We start from the raw sequence: 15,301 nt of genomic DNA, 5'->3' as shown, positions 1-15,301 counted from the left end.
CATGAAAATTGCTATATAAAGTTTTATTAACTTAGATCATACTGAAACATTACCAAGTTCCACTTTTATTTCAGAGAATGAAAACATTAGGCATCGCAAGCACAAAATCAGCTGAATGCTAAGCTGCCCACGCACAACGGTTGACCTTTATTCAGGCAAACTCCTCCTAAACGCCAAAACAGCCCTCATTCCTACCGACGGTCGACCTTCTGACCGTTTCTTCCCGGGCTCGTCTACGTCAGACATCAGACTGCTGTTTGCTGGTTTGAGTCCGTTCCCCAGAGCTGGCTGGTTCACACACAGTGACGTCTCCGCTGACGACTCACTAGGACTCGTGGTCGGTGGATCCGGAGGCGGTGGCGGCGTCCGACGCTCTGTAGTCAGCGGAGGCTCCTGGTTGTCTGTTGTCTCCAGGGACCGGCAGCCGTAGAAAGTGCTGCACGGCCTTCGCCACCTTCTCTGGACAAATGTTGTAAACCGGATGAGTCGGAGCCTACGGGACCAAAAGAGAGGAAGATAAGACTTTGGATGCAACATCATTTTTTATCTTTAGCCTCCGTTTTCTTCCATTCTTGATAGATTATTTTGGATTTTTTTGGCTAAAAGTGGCTAAATACCACAACAGCCTTATTAGCTCCACTAAAGGCGCGTTTCCATTAGGGTAAAATGTGGCCGCTGGGAAAGTTTCAGGCCACGTCCTCTCAAATGGCTGCTCATTCGGCCTGTCTCCATTACAAAAAGGCCCCAGAGTGATTTACGAGACTCCGGAGGTGACGTATGGTTTTTGATCGTCATGTAATCGCTTAGCGACAGTTTGAAACTCGACGTCACATACACGATGGATTTAACATGGGAGCAGCGCCAAACATAAACAATAAGGAAGAAGACGCAGAGATGTAAGGAGCGGCTCTGCTCGTTTTCTTCTGCTGCTCCATCTTCTTCTTGATAAAACAATTATTGTTGTGTCTACTTGCTGCTTTGCTGGCTTTTAAAAATGGCGCGTGTTGTTGTGGCGTCAACTACTACGTCACATCCCGCTTAGCTTTCTATCCAATCAGCAACCAGGCTTTTTTCAGGGGAGAAAAACGGCCCTGCTGAAGAGCAGGTCAAACGACCGATAGCGACAGCTCACATTCAAATTAGGGGCGTTTCGGCGAGGGAGACCCGCCTCATTCCGGGTATTCGACGATCAAATAATCAATTAATCAGACTTTATTTGTATTGCACTTTTCATACAAGAGAGATGCAACACAAAGTGCTTTACATAAAAAAGGAGAAAATAATAATAATAATAATAATAATAATAAATAACGAAACATAGAAAGAAGCAAACACTCTCCGCCCATCCCCAACCCACCACCCCACCCACCTTCATCCCACCCATCCTATTAAAAACAAAGCACAAACTGAGGAAGCGCCATCTCAACATGGAGGAGTGAGGAAACACTGGAGGCAGGTTAGAAATTAATTAGATAAAAAATAAAGTAAGGTAAGATTAAATAAAATAAAATAAGATTTTAAAAAATATTTTTCTAAAAAGTAAAAGTAAATAACAATAGAAAGTAAAAAAAGCTAGATAAAAAAGATAAAACAATAAATAACTAGGACTGCTAAGCAGTACTGAACGGGCCCTTGCAGTACATGCGTGTCGGGGCATGCTGCCGTCGGGGTGTGTGCGTTACAGGGTCCAGTCTATACCACCCCTATGAATTTCATTGCCGTAAGTGTTATAGTGTGGCCACGGTACCAAATATGAAATTAGACTGCCACCACAGTGCCACCTAGGGGCCGATCAATAAAACCTTAAAGGGTTATCCTCAGGAGGGCATTGACAATAATTGTACCAAGTTTTGTATAATAATGCACAAACTATCCCTTTAATCCTCATACAGTGTCTGAAGGAGGACTCTTAACTGATATGTATAAGTTAGAAGAGGCAGGTAGCAATGGTGGAAAGTAACTATGTACATTTACTCAAGTACTGGACTTAAAGTACAATTTTTAGGTACTTTTATGTACATTTTATGTAACTTTATACTTCTACTCCACCACATTTTGAGGCATATATTGTACTTTTTACTCCTCTACATTTAGCTGACAGCTTTAGTTACTTTTCAGGTCAAGATTTAAAATGAAAAACATGATACATTTAAAATGATTACCCATTTTTATAAATTAAACCACTTAAAAGTTTATTAGGTAGTTTAAATGAGCGGAGTGGAGTCATTTCACAGTGTGGTATTAGTACTTTTACTGAAGTAAAGGATCTGACTACTTCTTACACCACTGTCCTTTTTACTACTGTACACCACTGTAAACTGCATTTTCTCAATGTTCATGAAACAAAAACATCCCTCTAACATTAAATAAAGGGTGAGTGAACAAAAAAATAGGAACATCAAATAAAATTGAATGCAATTTATCACAACAGTCCTGCAATAAATACTGCCTTTGTCCTGTTCTTCTGTGTTCTCAAACCTAGTTTGTGGTCGAGGATAAAACGGTGCAATACAGTCTAATGCAACACCTCCACAAATGAGCCTCAAAACTTTCCAGAGTTTAATCAACACGTCTGTGATGACATTTCAAAAACAGAAAAGATAATATATAATGGTCAGAGAAGCACGACCCATGTATTAACCTCAACTTCACTATAATATTCCCTGAAAAAAATGCCTTTTTTAATGTCATTTGACAGCATAAGAAAAAACATTCCTAGATTCTGACCTAAATCATCATGTCCACTTATACTAATGATGTAATAGAACAAACCCACTGTTGTGTTAATGTTTGGGTGCTGAATTATGTATTATATAATCTATGTATACGGGCAGATTTACTGTAACTAGCTGTGTGAATGCCAGTAATACAAGAGGAAACAGGAAAATAAAGCCACTGACATCCTTTAAGTAAAACCACATGCCATCTTATTTTCTGCAGCGCCCAGAGTCAGAGCTTCTCATTTTCTATTTGCATCAAAGTGCAACCTAATCAGGAAGTAAAGCCACAGACCATCATGCTGAAAGTCAAAGGCATGTTGTTCATTTAAAAGGTGCAAAAATGAGGAACAGCGTCGTGCTCTCTTGACTGAATTTGTATGAAAATGCATCTGCAATATGCACATACAGATAAAAAAAGGGCCAATAGTTTAATAATTTACCACATGGTGGGAGAATGAAAGGGTGCGAGAGCATCAAAGGGAACACGAGCAGATGATCAGACTCATTAAAAGGCATCCAGTTAATTTTTTACTTTTCATTTTCAAGGACCTGCTTATTATACTACCATTAAATCATCAAAACTGATCACACAATATTGTTTGGTAATAAATAAAATGAGAAGCATGATTAATGCTGAGCTTTTTTAGGCCACTTGAGAGACCACTTAGGGAAAAAAAACCTCCACTTTGGCTCTCAGACGGATATGAGACATCTGAAAAAATTATATTTTAAAAAAATAACTCTATTCTTCAAATTCTGCACCACAGTCTGCTCAAAATGTATTTTTTATTTTTATTTAATAGATTTAGTTTTCTGTGCCGAAAACCATAAGTCTGCAGCAGTGTTAATGTGTATAACAACATTTCTAAGGGCGCTTTCACAACCCAAAGTTTAGTCCGTTTTAATCAAACTCTCAGTGCGTTTACATGCACAGTTTAACTGAGCCATGCTTAAAAATCGATTTTGGCCTCTAGTAGGACTTCTGTCCTTGTGGGTGGAGCATGAGCTCATGCGTTGTCTTGTCATACATGCTGGCGAAAATCCTATTCCAATCGCATTACCTGGGGGTCCTAATCGGAGGTGGGGAACTGTGACATCAGTCGGACTAAAATGTTTACATGCACTTCAGTTGTCCAGTTATAGTCAGATTAAGGCAATAATTCATTTTTTTCCAAGTGTCATGTAAACGTACTGTCTGGAGAGGCTAAATCCTTGTAACGGTTCGTTTGGTTGCTTGTGAACTCGGACCGTTTCCAAACGAACCATAGTGCGGTTCAATTGCACTGTGAATCCAGAATCCGACCCAATTAACCCATTTAAGCCCGGAAAGCATTACCGCATAATATCTACCATTAAAACCGGGGCCGATGTTGAATTATTCTCCCATTAAAGCTGTTTTGTAGTATTTGTAGTTTTTTCCACCTATTTTCGGTCTCTTGGCCAATGAAATGCATCAGAATACATGTGGGAGTGTCGCAATGCAACATGGGACTTTTCCAGAACTGAAATCATGGCGGAAGACGACTACAGCAGAGGGAGCTCAGATATAACAGCTATAAGCTTTCAAATACTTTTTGAATTTCATTTCTATCTGCTACAGAGGCTGAAAAATCTATTATTTAGTAGGAAGCGTTGAATTTCCAGAAAAACTTCAGGTTTTAGGGGGTTATTTTAAAATCGCCCGGAGGTTTTACAGGCATTTTAGGCCTAAATGGGTTAAAGGAAATGAACCAAAACACAGTAGATTGGGGAGCTTCCTGCGTGCCAAGATGTACACAGATAATATCATAAAGTGTCCTTCAGTTTCACTCTGTAGGCTACCACTGAGCTAAAGCTAATTTGTCATTGCAGATTTATCAACACTTTGTTCAAAATAACTTGATATGTAGCTTTGTGGTAGAAGCAGATCGTGGTAGAAGCATCAAGGCTCGCCTCATCTGATTCTACATCTGTCTGATCGCAGCACGTTGGAAATAATGGATCTACACATTATTGACGACCCGGAGCCTCAACAGGAGCTCCTTCTGAGCGTTTCTCTCCACATTAGTTTGGTCGGAACACCAGAGCAGATTGCTGCCGGTATAATTAAAGGTACTCGGTTTGCGATTGATTCCACGTTGCTATGTTTGCGTTTTTCGCCGCTGACTTTACAACCAATAACAAATAATAGTGCAAGTAGATTTCCAGCCCTTCACCATCCTTCACGCCCTTCTTCAAATCTTTTTATTTTATTTGGTCCGCTTACATTGCTCTGTGAAAGCAAACCAGACCAAATACAAACAAACCAAATGTATCAATTTCACTCTGATTCGGGCTAACCAAACAGACTTGGGTTGTGAAAGCGACCTAAGATACTTAAACTATAGCGGAGCTTTTATTTTCTAACGGCTGAGAAGTATTCTACTGGAAGTATCTTCACCTCGTTTTTGTTTCTACTAAAAACAAATCCATCCCTGATAGTATATATTCCTTTTTATGAATAAATCCTCCCTCCCTCCCTCCTTTCACGCCCGGCTGCAGCCTCACCAGTCTGTTCTCCTCGCTGCCGAGGATCATCTCGTGATGGTGGTCCTTGTTTCCAAAGTGTTGTGCTACGGAGAGGCCGCTCAGGCAGTAACACGTGTGGTAGAAGTCTCTGGATCTGGACACAAAATACAGGACGGTGTAAATGATGTGCTTGAGCTAAAAACCGTATGAATCATATTTGGCTGCTTGAAGAGCGTATGTGCTGCCATCAGCCTCAATGTGTAGTGGTGTGTGTGTGTGTGTGTGTGTGTGTGTCCAGATGGTGTGGTACTGACTTGCCAGGTTTATCCACGAGGCCCCCTGATGGGTTCTGACAGCACATGAGGATGTATTCCTGTAAGGCCTGCTGCTCAAACATCCACCGCTGCAGACTCAGCTCCGACTCTCCTGCAAACCGTTCAGCACAACAAAACTTTAGACTCCATAGTTTCACTTTAAAATAAATTAATAGATAAATAAAGATAATTTTTAAAGTAGCGATTTAACAACTAAATGAAGGGGAAAATACAAATTTAGACTTGTTCATTTCACTTTAAAATGTAAGCTTTGAGTATCTAGAAAAGAGCTATATAAATTGAATGTATTATTAATATAAAATAAATTAATATATAAAGCACAAATTAAAGCAGCGATTTAACAACTGAATGAAGGCAAAAATAACTGAATATAATATATCTAATATAATAATTTAAATTGAATTAAATCTTGTAATTTCCAGGGTCTTCTATAGTTAAAACTTTTTTTGTTACTTTGTTATATTAGTTATTATATATTTTTTTCTATTTAATACATTTAATACAAATTATGTATTTGTATTATATGTATTTATTTATTTAATATATCTTCAATAGTTATTTTTCTGTTTGTTCTTCCCATTTTTATATATTTGACATTTTCCTTGTTTATTTGTTAAAAAAAGAAAGATTTTTTGATGTCTTTGAAATTATATTTTACAACAAAAACATCTGAAATATTTTGACATTTCATGCCTCACAAATTTGCAATTTCGTCCCCATTTTCCCTTTATTTTCTATTGTTTGATGCATTTTCTAAACAGCGATTGCTACACAAAGTTTACAATAAATTGTAATAATCAGTGTCTTTAAAATGCACCAAAATATAAAATCTATGTGAAACTTAGTTAAGAAAAACCTGAATTTTTTGATGAAAAACTGGTTTAATCCCCCTTATTTACCATACTTTCATTCTTTACGTGTAGCAACTAGTTACCACATTATAAAACAGTCTAAATTCTACAAAAAACTGCCTGAAAATCAGTCTAATTCCTCCTCGTGAGGCCTCTGTGTGTGTCCAGCTGCGCTCTGAACACTTTATAAATTGCACTTCATACCTGTGAGGACTTTTTCTCAGTTTATTGCTTGAAATATCACACTTAGTCATTGATTTTGTGGCACCTGTAGGGAAAATTCTCAAGCCAGCTGAACCAATTTTCTCTCCATGTTAATGGGGAAAAATGAAATTGATATTGAGTTAAATCTCAAGGGAGAACGCAGTAATGATTCGTTTAAAAACATGCCGTTACTGGACCGTCAAGAGTTTCAATTAAGTTAAAAATAATGCAATTACTGGTCAAAATTACACATTTTCAGCGGCCACTGTGTGTTTTTACAGCTCTAAAAAAGGCTGAATTCACCAATCATGCGTGTCAAAGGTGGAATAAGCTTCAGAATTTCCTTAATGAATGATATAACTGGAAAAGTTGAAGCGTCTTAGTTTACCTTCTTTGAATAAGGCTCTGTGGAGGAGAGGCAGGATGCCAGCCTGCCAGAACGAGTAGCAGCCGTCCACCAGCTTATTACAGCGGCCCTGGAAGCCTCCTTCGAACCGCATCTGTCTGCTCGTTACCCACCTCTGAGGAGGACAAAACGTGACAGAAAACACACATTTAATAACCTCCTCGTGTTGAAACTTTAAGGATATTATAACTCTGATCTTTTAAGTGTAATTAGATTGACCCTGAGCTGAAACTCCACAGGGTCACACAGGATCAGAGGGAGAGAGAGATAGAGACGCAGTGGGAGGGATGAAGGGGGAGAAGGAAATGGTGTCTTAATATTTTTCAAAATGGGAAAGGAATATTGTTGCCATGGAAACCGCTAATTGGTGCACATCCAGGCCTCGCTCAGCTTTGGTTGGGTTGAGTAGCGACGGAATATTATGGGTTTAATACCAGCTGGGAGTTAGTCCGTCTGAGGAAGAGGGGAACAATGTTTAGCCTATTAAAGGGATAATTTGGATTGTATGAGGTGTGACCTACAAAGATGGCGGTCAGCACGACCCCAATTCACCCCCAGGGACCTAAAAACTCAATATCAGTTAAGGTGTTAGCTTTATTTAGATTTTTTTCACTGCTTTTCCTCGTCAGACAGCTCTGTGTGAGTTTCATGCAGGAGAACTGAAGCTGTTATCTTTGCTTCTTGAAAGCCACCAGATTCCATTGACAAAATTAGTAATTTTGCCTCGCAGAACACACAAATTGCTGATTTGTCGTTGTTTGACTGGTTAGTTTGTTTGTAGGGATGCACCCATATATCGGCTAAAATTCTGCCGATATGAGCCTTGTTGACTACAATCAGCCTTTCTGTAAATAAGATAACATTCACCACGGCCTTGGCCAATGTTTATCATAGACCAATTATTTGTATACAATCATTGACAATGCACGTGCATGCAAAACAAACTGGGCCGACATAAGAACAATGTGGAAGAAAACTAACTGAAACAGGACTTTTTCTTTATTTTACTGTTGAAATGCTGTCCCGATATTATAACAACTTGGCACTCTGGGATATCAAAGTATAAAAATTGTATATGTAAATGTGATTTATGGTCATGCATATTGTGTATTTTGATGTACTTTCATGTTTTTAGTGTATTGTGGTTTTATTATACTGTACATGTATGTTGAATCCCAACTAGGGACAAGACTTGAGAATTAGCAGTAAGAATAAACTCCATGTGCAGCACGTCAGTTTAATTCTTCAGTATTGGAACTATGTTAAATTCGTCCCTATCTAATAAAATGATCAGATCAAACACTGGGCGACAGTTTGTTAATTTCTTGCTGTAGCTGCGTGGTTTCCAGCCATCATTCATGGAGTTTCCTGATGGACAGAAAGCTTGTTGCTAAAGTGAAGCTAACTGCTACAACAGACCAGGTTCAACGTGAAGAGGACGTTAACGGTGGATGTAAATAAGAGAAAAGGAGAGAGTGACCGAGCAAGAGGCTGCAAGACAACATTAAATCACTGACTGGTTTTTAAGAGAGCTTCACCACCAAAAAAATGCCGCAGACAGACACTAAACTGGAATTCCTGCTGAGTCAGCACTGTTATTATTAGCTGGCTTGTTATGTCTTGTGGTGTGTAAACATGGCTGTCTGTCGGCAAGATACACATGAACTGAGACTAGTCTTGTTTTTAGGTGGTTGAAATATGCTGTTCACATTAGGCCCCATGCTGATTGTCCTGCCTGCTTCTCCAAACCAGGGGTGAGTTGTGCTGACCATCACAGACTTAATACAAACCCCACTTCATAAAGTATCCAAACTATCCCTTTCACTAGAGTTTAACCCTCCTGTTAAGTTACGGGTCAAATTGACTCATTTCAAAGTTTAAAAATCTAAAAAGAAAATAGCAACAAGTATTTATCTTATAAAAATAGAAATTCAAAGTAAAAAAATGTCATTTAAAACCATTGTATTTTATATGTAGGCCTTTCCAAAGTGCATAAAAACATGCATTTTTTAAAATGAAAAAACGAGTGAATTATCCTCATTGAATCATGATCTAGGTAAAGAACATCATTGCACTAAATATTCATTGAAATGGTTGGTAATGGAGTATTTAAAGAAATATAAACAATGTTTATTGGGATTTTTTTTAGTTTCAGACACTTTTGGATAATTAAACATGCCCCGGGTCAAATTGACCCACAAACATAATTGCTGTTCCTGAGAAACGAACATAACAGGAGGATTAATCAGCTAAAGAAGAAAAAAATCTGTATTTTATTGGAGGAAAAAAGCACAGATAAGGAGGTCGAGGATTCAGCTGAGCAGTGTGTGTGCTTCTTTCTGCAGAGTCGGCACACAATCAAATGTAAAACAAAGGAAACCTATTTATAAATATGCATCATATTCAAGACTTTTCTTCACACATTTTGTGCAGAGTGTAAAATATGCAAGAACGAATATCTTTACAGTGAAAGACTTTCAACACTGCTTAGCTGTGATTGCAAATGCAAATGTTCCAGGTTCTCCCTCATGAAGGAAACTTGAAAAGGCATTTGACACGAGCAGTGAGCTTTAATCAGCAATCTGCACCATAAGGGCTTCAAGCGTGCTGCTGCTGAGTTTACTGCGTCTTTGTTTGATTAGAAAAGACACACGGATCATTCACTGGCCGTGCTGCACTGTGGGAATTATGCTGCTTTTCCTTTCTCCGTCATTGACGAGATTGTTCTCTGCAATGCCAGTTAAATGTCTCATATTCTTGTGAAGCACCCAACAGTGATCAATCAGACATTCACATCCTTCAGTCTGACATTTTTTTAAGGTTACAAACACGAAATTAAGAACACTTTTTTGTTTTTGCAGCCTTGTACTCGCTTTACAGATTTGTAAAGAGAAGAACATTTGCATTTATCACTGAATTGTTAGTCATCGGCCCCGAAAATGGAACAAGAGTAAAAATGCAACAAGGCCACATAAATCTGACAGCTGCCATCAACACGAATCTCTTCTCGAGGTTGATTATTAATTCATTCTCTCAGAAATGAAACTGGAGCCGTTTTATACAGAGTGACTCATCCTCCATCACTCGATGAATAAACTCAATTTCATAAAAGCCATTTTTGTTCAAACCCACTCAAATACAACATCATTAAGGGCCGTCAAAATATATTTGTTTATTTTTAAATACAATTAATAATTCCTTTCTGAAATTATCCTGTTTTTGATGTGCTGTTCTATACTCCTACTATTTTTTTTTCCTCAATGGTCTTTTTATTGATGACAAAGCATGTATAAGACAATTTTTGATTTTTTTAACAACATCCACCCATGACACAACACAAACAACTGCCCTAACATCCGAACATAGACATACATATACAGCCACTGACAAAAAATTGTAAATGGACTGAGTAAAAAAAAAGAAAAAAAAGCCTTTAGAAGTGAGAAATAAATCAAGAGGATTGACTCGGGATTTATAAGGAAATTGGGTCATTAAGCGCTGTATACATGTGTTTTTTTGATAATAATTAAAACATGATTTTATAATTGCTTGTTACGTTTAAAAAAAATCAATTAAAAAAAATCAAAATTGCTAATCTTAAATTTAATAAAATTGATATTTTAAAAAATGCTTATACCACATTATAAGGAAACAATTGTGGTAAAAAAAAACCCTACAAAACCTATAATTTAAAAACAATAATCATTATGCTGCAGTAAATAAAAGAGTAGATTTATTCAAGCACAGTTGTGTTATTATTTTAAATTATATTATATTTTATTATTCTGATGTTTTTGGTCTTCAGATCAGATAAATATGAATATCTACATTATTTTCCAATGGTTTGTCTTTGGATTAGGGCTGAAATGTCTTTAAAGTTTTGGGTAGTGAAAAATATCTAATACATTTTTACCAAAGACCAAATTATGGTCATAAAATGACTCATTTTGTTAGTCTTAAAACCCCAAACCCCCAAAGAAACTTGATTAACAATTATATAAAAACAGATAAACAGTAAATCTTCACATGTTAGAAGCTGCAGCCAGCAGATGTTTGTTGTAAATTAATTTTCTACTGAATAATCACACTATAAATGAGTCATTCCAGGCCTGTGTTGTTGGCCTGAGGGATGTGAAAGTGTACAGCAGGTGAATCATGCTGCTGTAGATATTGTCGACCTGGAGTCGAATTACAACCTTAACTGAACCACCGAGGTTCATCTGTGGCTCCTCCAGCTGCGCTGACACTTCAGGTTAAACCACTGAGACACAAATCCATATTAGCGGAGGGGTTTTCAGTGACACAAGATACTTTAGAGGCCGCGCTCTGTTAACCTTTGACTCTGGCTGAGTGATGAGTCGTCTTTAATTCAGAGCTGAGAGGTTCTTTAAAGACGGAGAGACTGAGCCCACTGCCCTGCTTCTCCCCCCTCTGGCAGTCAGAGTAATTACACAAACACTGTGAAAAGCTGCCAAAGCATAGACCAATTATTTTTATAAACAATAACAATGTGTGTTCAAAAAAACATGACCTCGAAGAAACTTAACTGGCAACAAAAGACTACTTTCTCATGGGACTTTTTCTTTATTTTAATGTTTCACATGGGTTTTCTTAGCCCTATTTTATCTTTTTTCTGTCTTTTCTTAACAGTATAACTTCTGAATTCAAATGTATCTCTTTCATGAGACTAAAACACACTTAATTCAATCTGGACAGAAACAAAACTAAACAAAACAAACCCTCTTGGTGAAGTCTTTCCACTTTTTTAAACAAGTCTGTGAATTTATTTCATGATTTCCAAATCAGAGTATGACGTAAAGATATGCTGCTGACTTCATGCTTATATAGACAATTTATTCAGTGAATTACTAGAAAACATGCTGTATCTTTATATATGTCATTATCAAGACATGAATGCCCTAATATGTCAGATATTAGGGCCATAACAGCAGAACCTACAGTACTGTAACTACAGACATCACAACTCTGCTGTACTAAAAAATACAGAAAGCTGTCCCTAGTGGCGATTGGCTTAATCTGCATTGTTAGAACTTGTTTGGTAAGGGATTGAATGTAACATTTACATTTAGTTATTTAGCACACTTTTATCCAAAGCGACTTACAGGAAAAGAGAAAAAACAATCGAAATAGTGCGATAAGAGCCATTAGTGCAGCAATAAGTGCTAGTGACAATTCTTTAAGGAGTAGAATTGTCGTGTGGTGCTGGGAGAGAAGATGTTAATTTATGTGCAAAAGTCCTGCACTTTGCCTTTAATTAATGAGAGCATTTAACATCCTCCATACTTTGAGTTTTTAAAAGGTATAAATATACCGTTTCCGCATTAAAATGTTTAAAATGACAAGACAGAGGTAATGTATTTTGAGTTGTGTGCTTTCATTATCCGAAATGTTTCCAACAGTTTTCAAACCCAAAGAAATCTGTACTTTTAGTCAAGGTATCGGTCCATTTCAATTGATTTCCTGTCACCATTCGTGTTTCCAGCAACAAATTTCTAGATTTGCATGAGAAAAGCTTGATGGAAACACCAAAATTTGACTAAAACTTGAGAAAATGTGCATAAAAGTTTTAACAATCGCTTGAGGTGATTTTTGTGATTTTTTTGGCCAAATTTGTCCGATTAGCAACCTCCTTTTGTTGTTTTCTCTCTCGCTCAGTCTCTTCTTCTTCTACAGTTTACTGATAGATTATCCTACAGCAACTCATTACACTGCCATCTTCTGACCAAAGTACATTCATGCAGCTTTGTTTATTCACTCAAAACCAGTTGAAACGTCCCTAATTCGCATTTTCTTTAATGCGACATTTCAAAATTTTGCTTTAAATTCTATTTGACTGTTGGAAACACAGCTAATAGCATCATATCCCCTTTGTGCACGAGTCAGCATTGTGATTGTTTGATAGAAGCTGTCATATAGTGACTTTTTATCCAGTTTTAAGCCACATTTTGACAATGCACTCTTTAGATCTTGAAGAAAATGACAATGGCATTTAAGTTGGTTTACTTTTCCTGAACTAAGAAACTAAGGCACAAAGCAGACTCCGAACAGTAACTCTGCTTTCAATAAGAGAAGTGAAAAAAACATTTTCCAGATGACCTTAAGCTCCGTGTCATTAAGCATCTCCGCTGCTGCAGAGTCCCTGAGCACGACTCTGCAGCTCTACCCAAACCCAAGCTCCGGGGCTGCCGTCCTGACCTCTTAGTTCTCTCCAAGCAGGCAAATGACGAGAGATATTTCCCTACAGGGATCAACACAGCATCCCGGCGGTGAGAACACAAGCCACCGTCAGGAAACTGATGGAAACTTTGTCCTCCAATATGCCAAGAGCCTCGCGGCGACGTAAACAACTAAATGAAAAAATGTCACGGTATCGCTCACGGCGGCGTCTCTAAATGGTTCTGCGACAGAAAATGTGACTGAATATACATACGAGGATCTGAGATACAGGACAATATTATCTACGTAAGCAAAAAAGGCCAAAGCTGAGTAATATCTCATATCTCACAGCTGTGTGTGTCTATAAAAGAGGGATATTGCTGCAGCACGAAGCCTCTGTTGTCACTGATTCTGATCTTGTTTTTGTCATCAGAACTCGAGCCAAGTAGCGCCTCAGCATATTCTGTTCATGTGTAATTTTAATACCCTTTTAAAAGGGATAGGAATTATTAATCGATGATCGATTATTTTGCAGTGGTCTCTTAATTTTTTTCCAGAGCTGTATATCTTTTATTTTGCCCATGTACAGTCATGAAAAAATGAATAGACCATTTCTTCAATTTCTTGTTCATTTTAATGCCTGGTCCAACGAAAGGTACATTTGTTTGGAAAAATATAATAATAACAACAAAAATGACTCATAACAGTTTAATTTAAGAGCTGATATCTAGACATTTTCCATGGTTTTCCAGATAACAAAAAAATAATTATCAAGAAAACCATGAAAAATGTCTAGATATCAGCTCTTAAATCAACCCATTTAGGCCACAACGCCTGGAAAATGCCTGTAACACCTCTGGGCGATTTTAAAATAACCCCCTAAAACCTGAAGTTTTTCTGGAAATTCAACAGAAGTGTCAACGCTTCTACTAAATAATAAATTTTTCAGCCTCTGTAGCAGATAGAAATGAAATTCAAAAAGTATTAGCTATAGTCGTCTTCCGCCATGATTTCAAAGTTCTGGAAAAGTCCCATGTTGCATTGCGACACTCCCACATGTATTCTGATGCATTTCATTGGCCAAGAGACCAAAAATAGGTGGAAAAAACTACAAATACTACAAAACGACGTATCCGCTTTAACGCAACAGCGCCCCCGCTTTTAATGGTAGAAATGCGATAATGTTTTCCTGGCGGAAATGGGTTAAATTCTTATGAGCTATTTTTTTTGTTATAATTATATTTGTCTAAACAAATGTACCTTTAGTTGTACCAGGCATTAAAATTAAGAAGAAATAAGAGAAAACAAGGATGGTCTAATCATTTTTTCCATGACTGTAGATGCTCGAGTTGTCAGCTTTCTTCCAAACGCCCATCCCTACCCTTTAACATCTGTTTTTGTTGAATAACAAGAGAAAATAAGTTTCTCACCAGCAACGCTTTGAGATCCAGCATATGTTCTTTGCCCAGGATGACGAGGGCAGCCGTGCCGCAGAACGTGTAGCCGCCGTGGGCCTCCAACCCCGGCACGCCGCTCAGCCCGCCCTCCCAGTTCTGACAACTGGAGAGACAGAGAGGGAATAACACACGATAAAACACTCTTTAGGAGGCACAAAACGGCCTTTAATAATTCAGGAATATGCCGCTGTGGTGGTGGTGGTTTGTACCTGAGGATCCAGTTGGTCGTGTTCTCAAACAGTTTAGGTGTGTTGATGTTTGTGAGCGACGCTACAGAAGCTGCACAATATGCGCTCCTGCAAAAAGAGAGAAAACTCAGGCTGATATGGATCATCGGAGAGAGATGTGGGTGAGCTGGAAGTCAGCTCTTCCCACACTTTCACATTATCATCCAAGGATTTTATATTTTTAGGCTGCAGGCAGGACAAACATAAACAGCCATTTCATTTTTTTTGTCTGTAAAATCCTCTTGGCTTTGTGCATTTTGGTTTTTCTCTGCTGTCAGGAAACAACTAGAATTCATTTATTTTTGCATTTTGAGGAATCCCAGAAACAGTGAGCTTATCCTAGTAATAAGTCTCATCTGTGTAGCCAAAATCTTACAAAAATCTGTTTTATTCTTCTCTGCAGTTCAAGAGTTTTTTCTAAATAACAGACCCTGGTC

General features: G+C 37.9%; 1 protein-coding gene across 1 annotated transcript in view; it reads right to left on the bottom strand.

The window, feature by feature from the left end:
* Nucleotides 1–4: 4 nt before the first annotated feature.
* The window catches only part of fntb (farnesyltransferase, CAAX box, beta), a 33,309-nt gene continuing 18,012 nt past the window's right edge, over nucleotides 5–15,301 (bottom strand). Inside the window, exons 7-12 of the mRNA XM_059356055.1 lie at nucleotides 14,847–14,933; nucleotides 14,611–14,740; nucleotides 6,986–7,118; nucleotides 5,522–5,633; nucleotides 5,247–5,361; nucleotides 5–493 (exon numbers count right to left, since the gene is read on the bottom strand). Coding sequence (XP_059212038.1) covers nucleotides 326–493; nucleotides 5,247–5,361; nucleotides 5,522–5,633; nucleotides 6,986–7,118; nucleotides 14,611–14,740; nucleotides 14,847–14,933 — 745 coding nt within the window. The 3' untranslated portion in view covers nucleotides 5–325. The remainder of the gene's footprint in view (nucleotides 494–5,246; nucleotides 5,362–5,521; nucleotides 5,634–6,985; nucleotides 7,119–14,610; nucleotides 14,741–14,846; nucleotides 14,934–15,301) is intronic.

Source organism: Centropristis striata, chromosome 18, assembly GCF_030273125.1.
Source record: "Centropristis striata isolate RG_2023a ecotype Rhode Island chromosome 18, C.striata_1.0, whole genome shotgun sequence".
Lineage (NCBI taxonomy): Eukaryota > Metazoa > Chordata > Actinopteri > Perciformes > Serranidae > Centropristis > Centropristis striata.
Note: the sequence above shows the minus strand (reverse complement) of the source record. Positions and strands in the feature narration are given on the sequence as shown.